Below are 11,857 nucleotides of genomic sequence, written 5' to 3' on the forward strand. Positions count from 1 at the left end.
AATATCATCTTCACTTTCGTCTCGATTGTGTCATGAAGATGAAGATGCTCATGGATGTCAAATAGATAACACCGACATTAAGCTTTTATGTGCTCGACAGCTCTCCTCTAGCCATAGCGGCATTCCACTACAAAGGGGGAAAGAAACTAAAGCTACCTGGGATTCCTCTAAGAAGCCAAAATTTGATTTCTTTTTTGATGATGAGAAATGCTTTAGAAGAGAACATCTATATGCTACTGTGCTACTATGAGGAAATTTTCAGAAATTTTCACAACTTATTTTATTTAATTATGTGACAATGAGAATAAATATTTTTTAAAAATTTTACAATTTAAAATATAAAACAATATTTAAAATTTTTGTTTTTTATCATTTTTTTAATGAAAATATGTATTTTTTATATGTAGCATAATTTTTAAATAAAAACTTAGCACAATTAAAATCAATATTCACAAGAATTCAAATGATTTTAATGAAAGAAAAAATATATTTCTTTCTCCAAATCTCTCCTTACTTTTTTTTTATCAATAATATATCTTTTTAATATGTTTTTTAAAAATATACCATAGTAATTTCAAGAAATAGTATAAAAATAAAAAAGAAATAATTAATATAAGAAAATTATATAAACATTATATAAGAAAAATAAAAAAATCACTCTCATTGAATAGTTTGGAGCAACTTTTAAAACAAAATTACGAATTAGATTTATATAAAATGTCTTATAAATTAATTGATAATATAACCATAAAAAAATTAAATCTTATTTGAAAAGTAAGGTTTTTAATCATAAAAGAGTTATTAATAATAATTAAAGATTAAAGTAGAAAAATATTTTTATATAAGAAGTGAAAGATAAATACATATGTAAATATTTTATCTTAGTTAACCTTCTCATTTTATTCATTCTCTCTTATTTATCATGGAGGGTAATTTTGGTTCACGAAGTGCCTATGATTTCCATTTTTATAAATGTATTATGAAAATATAACTCATCTATTTAAAATTTAAGAGGAATAAATTCTATAATTTGTTTTGCAATAATTAAAATAAATATTACTAAAAACCTTAATGATTTAAATTAGGAGAAAAAAATAAATTTTTATTGTCAAAATTCCTTTTTGTTAATTATAGTTTTTTTCTTTACAGAACAATGATTGTTTTTATTAACAACATCATTATTTGTGTAAATATTTAAAGCAATTGAAATAAATATATATAAAAACTAGAATGATTTAAATTGTGAAAGAAAGAATATAATTCTTTAGCCAAGACTTCATACGATAACTTCTTGCTTATATTGTGTTGAACTTTGATTGACCTCGAAATCTAAACCAATATAAAACAAAACCACTAAAAACTGCTAGTATAATTTCAGTCTGATCTAATAATTAAATTGAGAGTTATCCATGTTAGCGTAAAACTGTACATTATGAAACATTAAGCCAAAAACCAAAGTGATTATCCAACCCTGACATGAATCATATCATTCCCCCTCTTTTAAAAAAAATTCATCCTCGAATCACAAAAAAAAAAAAACAATGTTAAGATTTAGAGCAACAATAGCATCTACTTTATAATTAGTCTCTTGTTTAAGCATTCAGAGCTTCTTTTTTTTGCCAATTTTTGCCTCAAACAAAACTATATGAATATAACAACTTCTCTCTCTCATTTTGCATCCTTTTAGCGCGTAGCTTCTCTCTTTCATGTTGCATATTTTTACGCTAATATGAAGATTCCTGATCATCAATAAGTTTTTTTTATTTATGTAAATGACATTGTAATTTCCTTGTGCTTCTTTACTAAACTCATAAAATCTCTTTCTCCATCAACCTTTGGAACTTGGAACCTTAGTTTCTCTTGCCTCCTAACATTAAAAAGCCTTTGGGATTGTCCCTTTCACAATTTAACATCTTTTTTATCTGTCTGTTCAAGATACTCATCAAATTTATATTCATCCTTTCAAGTTATTGTTCCATGACTCGTAACATAAAAGCTTGATTTTCCCTCTCTTTTAGTGATGATGCATAACTTGTGAAAGATGTCGTTGAAATCTAAAAATCACGTTAGTTGTAAAAAAATATATTTATACACACTACCTTACATGTTTATAATCAGTAAGATAGCACTCCACTTGTATTTCACTCAAATTTGGCTTTCCACAATAATATGTTCGTCTTTTCGCCTTTCATCTCTCGTACTCATCTTTATAGTTCTTTAAAGAACTAATCTCAAACAAATAAAGATAACAACCTTGAAATCCCAACCTTATATTTTTGAACTCGGAATCAAGAAATAACAAAAAATAATCAATAAATAATGAAATACAAATATGGAAATGATGACAAAATGAATCATATGTGAATAGGAACAAAAACACAAAAATGAATGTAAAAGCAAGAAAATAATGTAATAAGACTATAACTAACCTAAACTAATACTATAATATTAATTTCAATAAAAACTAACAATGGTAAACTAAAAAAAGTTTTGTTGACACAATAGTTAATGATTTCACAATTTCAAACTTACTTGAACATAAGTGTGTCCAAATAACCCTGAAATTAATATTTGAAACTAATATTCCTAATTCCTCAAGAATATTAGATTGTATGGGTATATCTTTTAATTTATAGTAGAATTTCTACAACTTGTAAATTGCGATCTCTTTGATATATTCTTTTATACTCCACTATATATATATATAGTGGAGTATAAAAGAATATATCAAAGAGATCGCAATTTACAAGTTGTAGAAATTCTACTATAAATTAAAAGATATACCCATACAATCTAATATTGTTGCCAAAATCAATCAGATTTGATAAAACAAAGAAAATTAATATGGAAACATAAAGAGAATTGATATAACCTGATTTTATAGCCTTACTTTGATACCAATTGACACAAACTTAAAGGGTAAGAACCCTAAAACCCATACACAAGAAAGATCAAACCCAAAAAAACTAAAATTAAATTTGGTTGATGAAAACTCGAAACAACTATTACTTAAACCAAGGCATCAAAACTAAAACAATACCCCAACTCAATTATTATAAAGAATCACTAACGAGAATCATAAAAAAGAAGCCATAAAGATAATTATATTTTGATAAGTCAAAATCGTTTAATGAAAAACCAAAAGTATAAAAATCCTCTCACACACAAGCAACAATATGCGGCAATGTATTATTGGAATCTGAATAATAATTTCTACAAAAGATTATTTATAATGTAAAACTTAACCTAACCTTAATGGACTATTAGGATGATATTAAACCCAATTTAAATAAAGCTCATAGTACTTAAAAACAATCCTAAAACATGAGAACTAATGAAAAACCCAAGTTCAAAATATAAAGCCTCATGTAATAAACCAAAAAAAAAAAAAAAATTCAAAACAATCAGCCTATATCATTTCTTCCATTCTTTCTCTACGCAAAAGAAAAAAAATGTCAAAAAAAAAATTGTTATACCCCATAGTCTCAACCAAACATAAAGAAAACAATAAAAATCAAATCACAATAAAATCATCTTCACCTCTTTTTTTAAAAATAAAAGATAAAAGATTTGATCATCAAATTAATTTACAAATTCTATTAGATCAAATTTGAAAAATTCAAAGACTAAAAAATATTTGTTAGTTGATTCATGATTGAAACTTCCTAAGAAAACTTGATGAAATCTAAACTTGCAAGGGATAAATTGAATTGAATTTGTACCATATCTCAAAGGATGGGTTTCACAAAAAATAAAAATAAAAACACTAAATCAGAACCTAATTTACTATGTCTTTCCTTACAAAAACGTTGTGGAAGAAACTATTCATTAATTTGTTTTTCATTTTATATCTAAAAAATTATTTTTTACAATTTCAACCTCACAATTGATGTTGAAATCAATTTAAGTATTAGGATTTCTTTTTATTTGTATGTATCATGTGTGCAAGGTCTTTACGAGTATTCCAGCGATAAATTAAACATCAATTTTATGAAACAAATTTTAATTTTGTTGGAAAGAATTGAAAGAACAATGACAAAAACTTATAAAAACAAGCATTTCATTTTTTTTACTATTAAAAAGGCGTAAAAAATTCAGTTTGTTCCCTAAGTTTTTATTCTTGACATATTTGATTCCTATTCTTTTATGATTTTTATTTAGATCCTAAACTTTATTTTTGTTTGTGTTTTGGTCCCTAGGTGTTAAGGGGATATAGAGAAAGTCATTCTAATCACTACAAAGACTGATCTTGATATCAATAAGTTATTATGATATTTTGTAGGTATTCATGGTGAAACTAATTTCAAAAATAATTTTTTTTGGGTCCGGGAACCTAAAACCTAAAATTTTAATATCTAAAAGTGATTAGAATTTGAATACTTTAACAAATTTATCATCATGTATATTGAGTTTCTACTTCAATCTTCCATTTTGTCTTATTAGTCAAAGTTTATCTGGATAATACAAACTTTATAACTTTTCTGAATCATATCATTGTTTTTCAAAACTTTTAAATTTCAATAAAATGCTCTTATTTATTTTCTGTCATATACTTTGTTATCTGATCGCGTGTATGTTTGTATATATATATAATGAATTGATCTCTTGACTAATCTTAATTTGTATATGTGTATGTGTATGCCAACGCAAAGATTATACGTATTTAGAGGGTGTTTGGAATAAAAATATGATTGGTTTTTTTATTTTATTTTATAGAATCACATAAAAAAATACTTTTACACAGTGTAATCTGTACTTAAAAAAAAATAAAAAAAAAGGGAACCAAACCCATATCCCAAACACATAATTATTTTGCAAGTGGCTCTCTTCATCACCCAACTGTCCTCTCAAACCTATAATAGTTTCTGACATCACGGAGGAAAGTGCTCGAGACAGATCAGAGACACATGCACAGGGGCGCCCTTTCACGACGCTGAACGTTCAAAAACTAATTCTATCTCCATCGCAAGGCCTAGCACAAGTTGCACAACGACTCATGGTCCAGACTCCAGACTGGCAGTATTCATAGAGACTGCACTTTTAAACTTTGAAGGATCCTCAACCCTGCAAGTATTATTTAATTAGTTTAATTTTTTTAGGGTTTCTATCACTTTTAATTGCCGATGTTGCTTAATATATTATTTAATTAGTTTAATTTCTTATACAGTTAGAAGGAGCGACTCTCATTCTTATTGAATTGAAGAATCCTATGGTCATAATTAAAGTGAAAGTTGATAAATATACCTATCCTCCTAGTAAACACGAACTCAAGTATATATTATTCTCAAAGTGTTATTCAAATTCATCATTTGTTGATTTTAGAATTTTTTTTTATGGTTGAATTTTATTCTCAAAGTGTTATTCAAATTATTTTATGTTTGAAAAAATATTAAATTAATATTTTTTTAGATATTTTTTAATAATTTAAATATTTTAATATAAAAATAAATTTAAATTTAAAATAAAAATTTAATTAAAAATTAACGTTCTGCCGCATTACTAATCACAAAATCTAAGAGCATCTCCATGGACGATTCTCAATTAATCCAATATTAAAGGATGAAATAAAAAAAAATTAATTAAAATAAAAAATAAAAAATGACCTGAGTCAACCCGGATGAACTCATTAAACCCATGACACCAGTCATGAGACCGAGATAATCTTGTAAAAAGCAAACCAAAAAACATAGGTTAAAAAAAAATTCAAATGACAAAAAATGGAAAAAAAATATTATTACAATGAATTGTATTAATTTTGATAATTTTATAAGATAAGTAGAAATAATATTTTTATAAAAAAATAATATTTTATTTTGTACTCCATTTAGAGCATGTAAAATAAATATCGAAAAACTAAAATAATATTTATTTTATTTTATTTTACATTTAGCATTTCCCTTCACATACTCGAAGAGTGGAAGAGTCAAGGGAAAAAAAATGGGGCGAGACTTGTGCATCAGACACGTGTCGGTCCTTCATTGATTAGATTATAAATAATATCTTTGAAATCTGCACTTAACCAATCGCTGGCTTTTTCTTGTTATCTTGAAGCATCAGTGTTTGTCTTTTCTTTTTACTTGAGAAAAGGAGAGCTAAGTTTCATTCTCAGAGCTTAAAATTACGTTCCATAGTGGAAAACCCTTCCTCAGACAAGAAATTTAACATGGCAAACATTAGATTGCTCTCTACAAGCATGGTTCAAGCCACTACCGACAAGGTGACAGATGAGAGGATTGAGTTGACTCAGTGTGATCTCAAGCTTCTTCTAGTAGATGCCATCCAAAAGGGTCTTCTCTTCCTCAAACCCAAATCATTAGAAGATCAAAACTCACTGATCCAACACTTGAAAACCTCACTTTCTCGCACACTAGATTGCTTCAATCCTCTTGCTGGTCGCCTAGCCGCAGTAGAACATGATGATAACACAGTCTCCTTCTTCATTGACTGCAACAATGCAGGAGCCCAGTTTGTTCATGCCGCAGCGGATGGTGTAACCATGGCTGACATCCTCCAGCCAGTTTATGTTCCTCCAATTCTCCACTCTTTCTTTCCATTAAATGGGTTCTTAAACTACGAGGCTGTTTCCAAACCTTTGCTAGCAGTTCAAGTTACTGAGCTTGTAGACGGCATCTTTGTTGGTTGTACCATGAACCATTCTGCTGTTGATGGCACGTCATTTTGGAATTTCTTCAATTCTTGGTCTGAAATCCATCGTGGGTTGGATCACGTCTCCAAGACTCCTGTCCTTGAACGTTGGTCACTTCTCAACGGTAGTATTAGCCCGCCGATTCGCCTTCCTCTCTCAATCATAAAGAACAACTCTGATTCGATCATTCCATCGCCTTTGCAAGAAAGAGTTTTTCATTTTACCAAGGGAAAAATAGCGATGCTCAAAGCAAAAGCCAATGCTGAAGCTGCCACTACGTCCATCTCCTCTCTTCAGTCACTTTTGGCTCATATTTGGAGAGCTACAACTCGAGCTCGACTAGTTGAACATGATAAAGAGGTTGATTTAAGAATTTTTATAGGTTTGCGGGCACGATTACAACCACCATTACCAGAAAGCTATTGTGGAAATGCAATTGTGTCTGGGATTGTAACTTTGAGAACAAGAGATATACTGGAGCAAGGGCTTGGATTTGTAGCTTTGGAGATTAACAAGGTGGTTTCTTCTTATACAAAAAACAAGGTGACGGACGCTTTAGCGTCCTTGCTGAAGAATCCTAGTCCATTTACAAAGGCCGACGTTGGACGTATTCACAGTTTGGGTATTAGCAGCTCGCCAAGGCACAACGTTTATGGTACTGATTTTGGTTGGGGAAGGCCCGTTGCAGTGCGAAGCGGGCCTGGGAACAAGTTCGATGGGAAGTTAACATTGTTTCCGGGACTGGAAGAGGGGAGCATGGACGTTGAATTCTCCGTTTTGCCTGAGACTTTGAAGGCTTTAGGAAACGATTTGGAGTTCATGGATGCTGTCACCATCTAATCAGATTTTCAAAGTATTTCAAGCTCTAAGCTGGTAGCAGGTTTCCAAGCCTGTTTTTGTCCATTTCATCTTGCCCTGTATTGAATTCTACGTTAATCCCCCCTGCATTTGCTCCGTTTTCTCTCTTCCACCTTCTCTTAACAATAAATTTCCTGTTCACCACTTCATTGTGAATTTGCAAGTCCTGTGAATTATGATGTGTCCATCTCTCAACAGTAAATTCTTAAAATGAAAATAATCACACTCTTTATATTTAATGACATGCTTATTAAATTGTTGAAATCATGGCTATGATCAACGAATGTCTATAAAATCCGATCACTTTCACAACCGGCAACCGGACATGACCATATCTCAATGTTCATAACTAACTTCAAACACCCGATTTAACTTAAATAAGTGCTTGGATTGCTTCAAAATCATCTGAGAGAGCAATTACTATTCCAAAGCATGTGAGTCATTTTATTAAATTTTGGGACAGTTTTGAACGTTGTCCAACCCATCTTTTTAAAATTTTTGATTTTTTTATGTTTAAAATTAATTTTTTTTTAGTGTTTTTAAATTATTTTGATGCGCTAATATTAAAAAAAAAAATTTTAAAAAAATAATAAAATATTATTTTGATGCATTTCTGAATGAAAAACATTTTAAAAAACAACGGCAATCACGCTTTCAAACACACCCTAAACAAGTGTTTGTTTTTCCCAGTCCTTTAAATTTAATGTCATTTTCATTTTTGTCTATATTGTATCATAAAGATAAGATGCTCATGGATGTCAAATAGAAAACACCCACATTAAGCTTTCATGTGCTCGACGGCTCTCCTATAGCCAGAGGGGCATTCCCCTGAAAAAGGGGAAAAACTAAAGCTACTAGATTCCTATAAGAAGATAAAATTTGGAAGCGTTTGTTTCTTGAAAAGTAGTTTCTAAACTTTTCTGTATTTATTTGTCATTAGAAAAGTTGATCAACGAAAAATACTTTCCAGTCAAAGAAAAATTTAACTCGGTTTCCAGAAAATTGTTTTCCTTTAATTTTTGATGGAAAACTCTTTCTGGAAGTTGTGAAAAATTTTGAAATATCATATTATTTGCTGATTATATCAAATTTGGTCCTCAAACTTTTGATTGCTATATATATATTTTTTTCAATTTCATTCCTTAGAATTTAATTTTTATATTAACTTTGGTCTTCATTTTTATAATTGTTATTTGTTTTTTCCTTATCATTTTTTAATTGAAATTTTTTCTCTATCAAATTTGATCCTCATTCTCTTGATTATTACTTATTTTAGTTGAAATAATTTATGAAATGGTAATTATTATTATTATTTTAATTTTTTCATCTTTCAATTTTTTTATTTATTAGATTTGATCTCTATTATTTTGATTATTATTTATTTTATTTGAGATAATTTATGAAAGTATATATTTTTTCAATTTCATTCTCATTCAACTTTTTAATTTGTAAGATTTGTCCCTCATTATTTTAATAAACTTAAAAAAAATAAAACATTAATAAGTTATTTTCTAGCTCTTTTTCCATGACATAACCAAACACTAGAAAGTGTTTTCCAACTTATTTTTCATTACACTATCAAAAATCAAAAAATAATTCACTTTCTCGAAATTTACTTTTCTAGAATTTACTTTCCAAAAAAAAACTACTTTCCAGCAAACAAACGGGCCTTGGTTTTTTTTTTTTTTTTTTTTTTTTTTAATGATGGGAAATGCTTTAGAAGAGAACTAGCTATATGCCAGTGAGCTACTATATGAGGAAATTTTCAGAAATTTTTACAATTTATTTTATTTAATTATGTGATAATGATAATAAATATTTTTCAAAAGTTTTACAATTTAAATTATAACAAGATATTAATTTTTTTTGTTTTTTATCATTTCTTTTTTTATATGAAAATATGTATTTTTTATATTTAGCATAACTTTTTTAAATAAAAACCTGAAACAATTAAAATCAATATTCAAAGGAATTCAAATGATTTTAATGAAAGAAAAAATAAATATTTCTTTCTCCAAATCTCTCCTTCCTTATTGTTTTTTTATCAATATTATATCTTTTTAAGATTCATTTTTAAAAATATATCATAGTAATTTCAAGCAATAGTATAAAAAAATAAAAAATAAATAATTAATATAAGAAAATTATAAAAACATTAATATAAGAAAAATAAAAAATCACTCTCATTGAATAGTCAGGAGCAACTTTTAAAACAAAATTACAAATTAGATTTATATAAAATGTCTTATAAATTAATTGATAATATAACCATAAAAAAATTAAATCTCATTTGAAAAGTAAGGTTTTTAATCATAAAAGAGTTATTATTAACACTAATTAAAGATTAAAGTAGAAAAATGAACTTTCATATAAGAAGTGAAAATCTGCATATGCAAATATTTTATCTCAGTTGACCTTCTCATTTTATTCATTTTCTCTTATTTATTATGGAGGAAAATTTTGGTTCACGAAATACATATAATTTCCATTCTTATAAATATATTATGAAAATATAACTCATCTATTTAAAATTTAAGAGGAGTAGATTCTATAATTGTTTTTGCAATAATTAAACCAAATATTAATCAAAACCTTAATGATTTAAATTATGAGAAAAATGATATGTTTATTTTTTCAAAATTCCTTTTTGTTAATTAAGGTTTTTTATTTTACAGTTTTTATTAACAACATCATTATTTGAGTAAATATTTAAAGCAATTAAAATAAATCTATATCAAAACTCGAATGATTTAAATTATGAAAGAAAGAATAAATTTATTTAGCCAAGACTTCATTTTTCTTATTCCTTAATGTTTTTTTAATAATTTTCTAGGGAATATTTTTTTTTATCAAAAGCACTATTATTAAAATAAAAATTTATCATATTGTAAAGCAATCTTAAAGAGAAAAATAATAATAAAAGATATTTCAATTTTTTTCAAGTAACTTATAAAAAAATAAAATAATAATTAATTGGATTAAAGAATATAAATTTTGACAATAAAAAAATAATAAATTATATATTTTAATTATTCTTAATGAATATTTATCCTAATTTGTTTAGACTTGTTCGCATTAGTATCCTACATAATAATAAAAAAAGTAAATATCACAATAAAAAATAATACAATAAAATTTAAAATATTATTTAAAACATGGAATAATTGAATTATTTTTAAAATACTATTATAATTAATTATCTGAATAATAGTTTATTTTAAGATATAAAAAATGCAGAAGAAGAAGAAGAAGAAGACGGCCTAGAAAATCAACCCTATGGTTTGTTGGGCTTGGAATACAGACGTGTCAAGGCGCAGCGAGGCCCGCTCTTGGGCAGGTGCCTGGACTTTGGAGCCTAGGAAAGTTTTATGTTGTTTCAAATGACACATCATTCACACTAGCACACAAATACATCATGCCTACAACCTTTCTTATCACCAGAGTTTAGTATTTGTTTTTATTGTTGAACATTTTTTCAAATAATTTTTTAAATTATATTTTGTTTAAAAAATATTAAAAATATTTTTTAATAATTTAGATATTTTGATGTAAAAAATAAAAACAAAACTAAAAACAATTAATACATTTTTAATTAAAGATCATTTTTAAAAATCAAGCTCCGTCACATTGAGCACCTACAAGGGAAGATGCTATTTAGAAGAACTAAATTGGTAATATGAATTTTTGACTAGTTTATATATATTAGCCAATTATATTTTAATATATTTGATACATAATTGTTTTAACAACCTAATATAATCTAGTTGACTTGACGGGTCTAAAAATAAACTGGATGATTTTCAATCAATCTAATATTAAAGAATGAAATTAAAAAAAATTTAATTTTTTTTAAAAATAACCCGAACTCGCTAAACTCATGATACAAGTCATGAGACCAGGATAATCTCGTATTAAACAAAAAAAAACATAGATTTAAAAAAAATCAAAGGAGAAAAAACTAGTGAAAATAACATTATTTTAATGAATGGTGTTTTGATATTCTTGGAAGATATTTAGGAATAATATTTTTGTAAGAGAAATAATAAAATCACATTTTGTTTAGTACATGTCCTGTTAATCCCTTAAAGTATGTAAAATAAATATTGAAAACCTAAAATAATGTATATTTTTTATTTTTCATTTATCATTTTCCTTCATATGCTCGAAGAGTGTAAGAGACAAGGGGTAAAAAAAATGGCGGTGAGAATTTTTTTTAAAAATCATTTCCCGTGAAAGATGCCTTATTTTCTAATGTGGTTTCTTTCATAGAAGTACCCTCCAAAATAATATTATATATAATGAAAAATGATATTTTCAATTAAATTAAATCCTTTTGAAAAGAAAACTTTTTTA

The 11,857-nt window shown here is 26.9% G+C and overlaps 1 protein-coding gene across 1 annotated transcript; it reads left to right on the forward strand.

The window, feature by feature from the left end:
• Positions 1-6,067: 6,067 nt before the first annotated feature.
• On the forward strand, positions 6,068-7,653 carry LOC7475737 (uncharacterized acetyltransferase At3g50280). The gene has a single exon (XM_002304141.4). The coding sequence runs from the start codon at positions 6,164-6,166 to the stop codon at positions 7,484-7,486; it is 1,323 nt and encodes a 440-aa protein (XP_002304177.3). The 5' UTR covers positions 6,068-6,163; the 3' UTR covers positions 7,487-7,653.
• Positions 7,654-11,857: the final 4,204 nt, after the last annotated feature.

Source organism: Populus trichocarpa, chromosome 3 (genome assembly GCF_000002775.5).
Source record: "Populus trichocarpa isolate Nisqually-1 chromosome 3, P.trichocarpa_v4.1, whole genome shotgun sequence".
NCBI lineage: Eukaryota > Viridiplantae > Streptophyta > Magnoliopsida > Malpighiales > Salicaceae > Populus > Populus trichocarpa.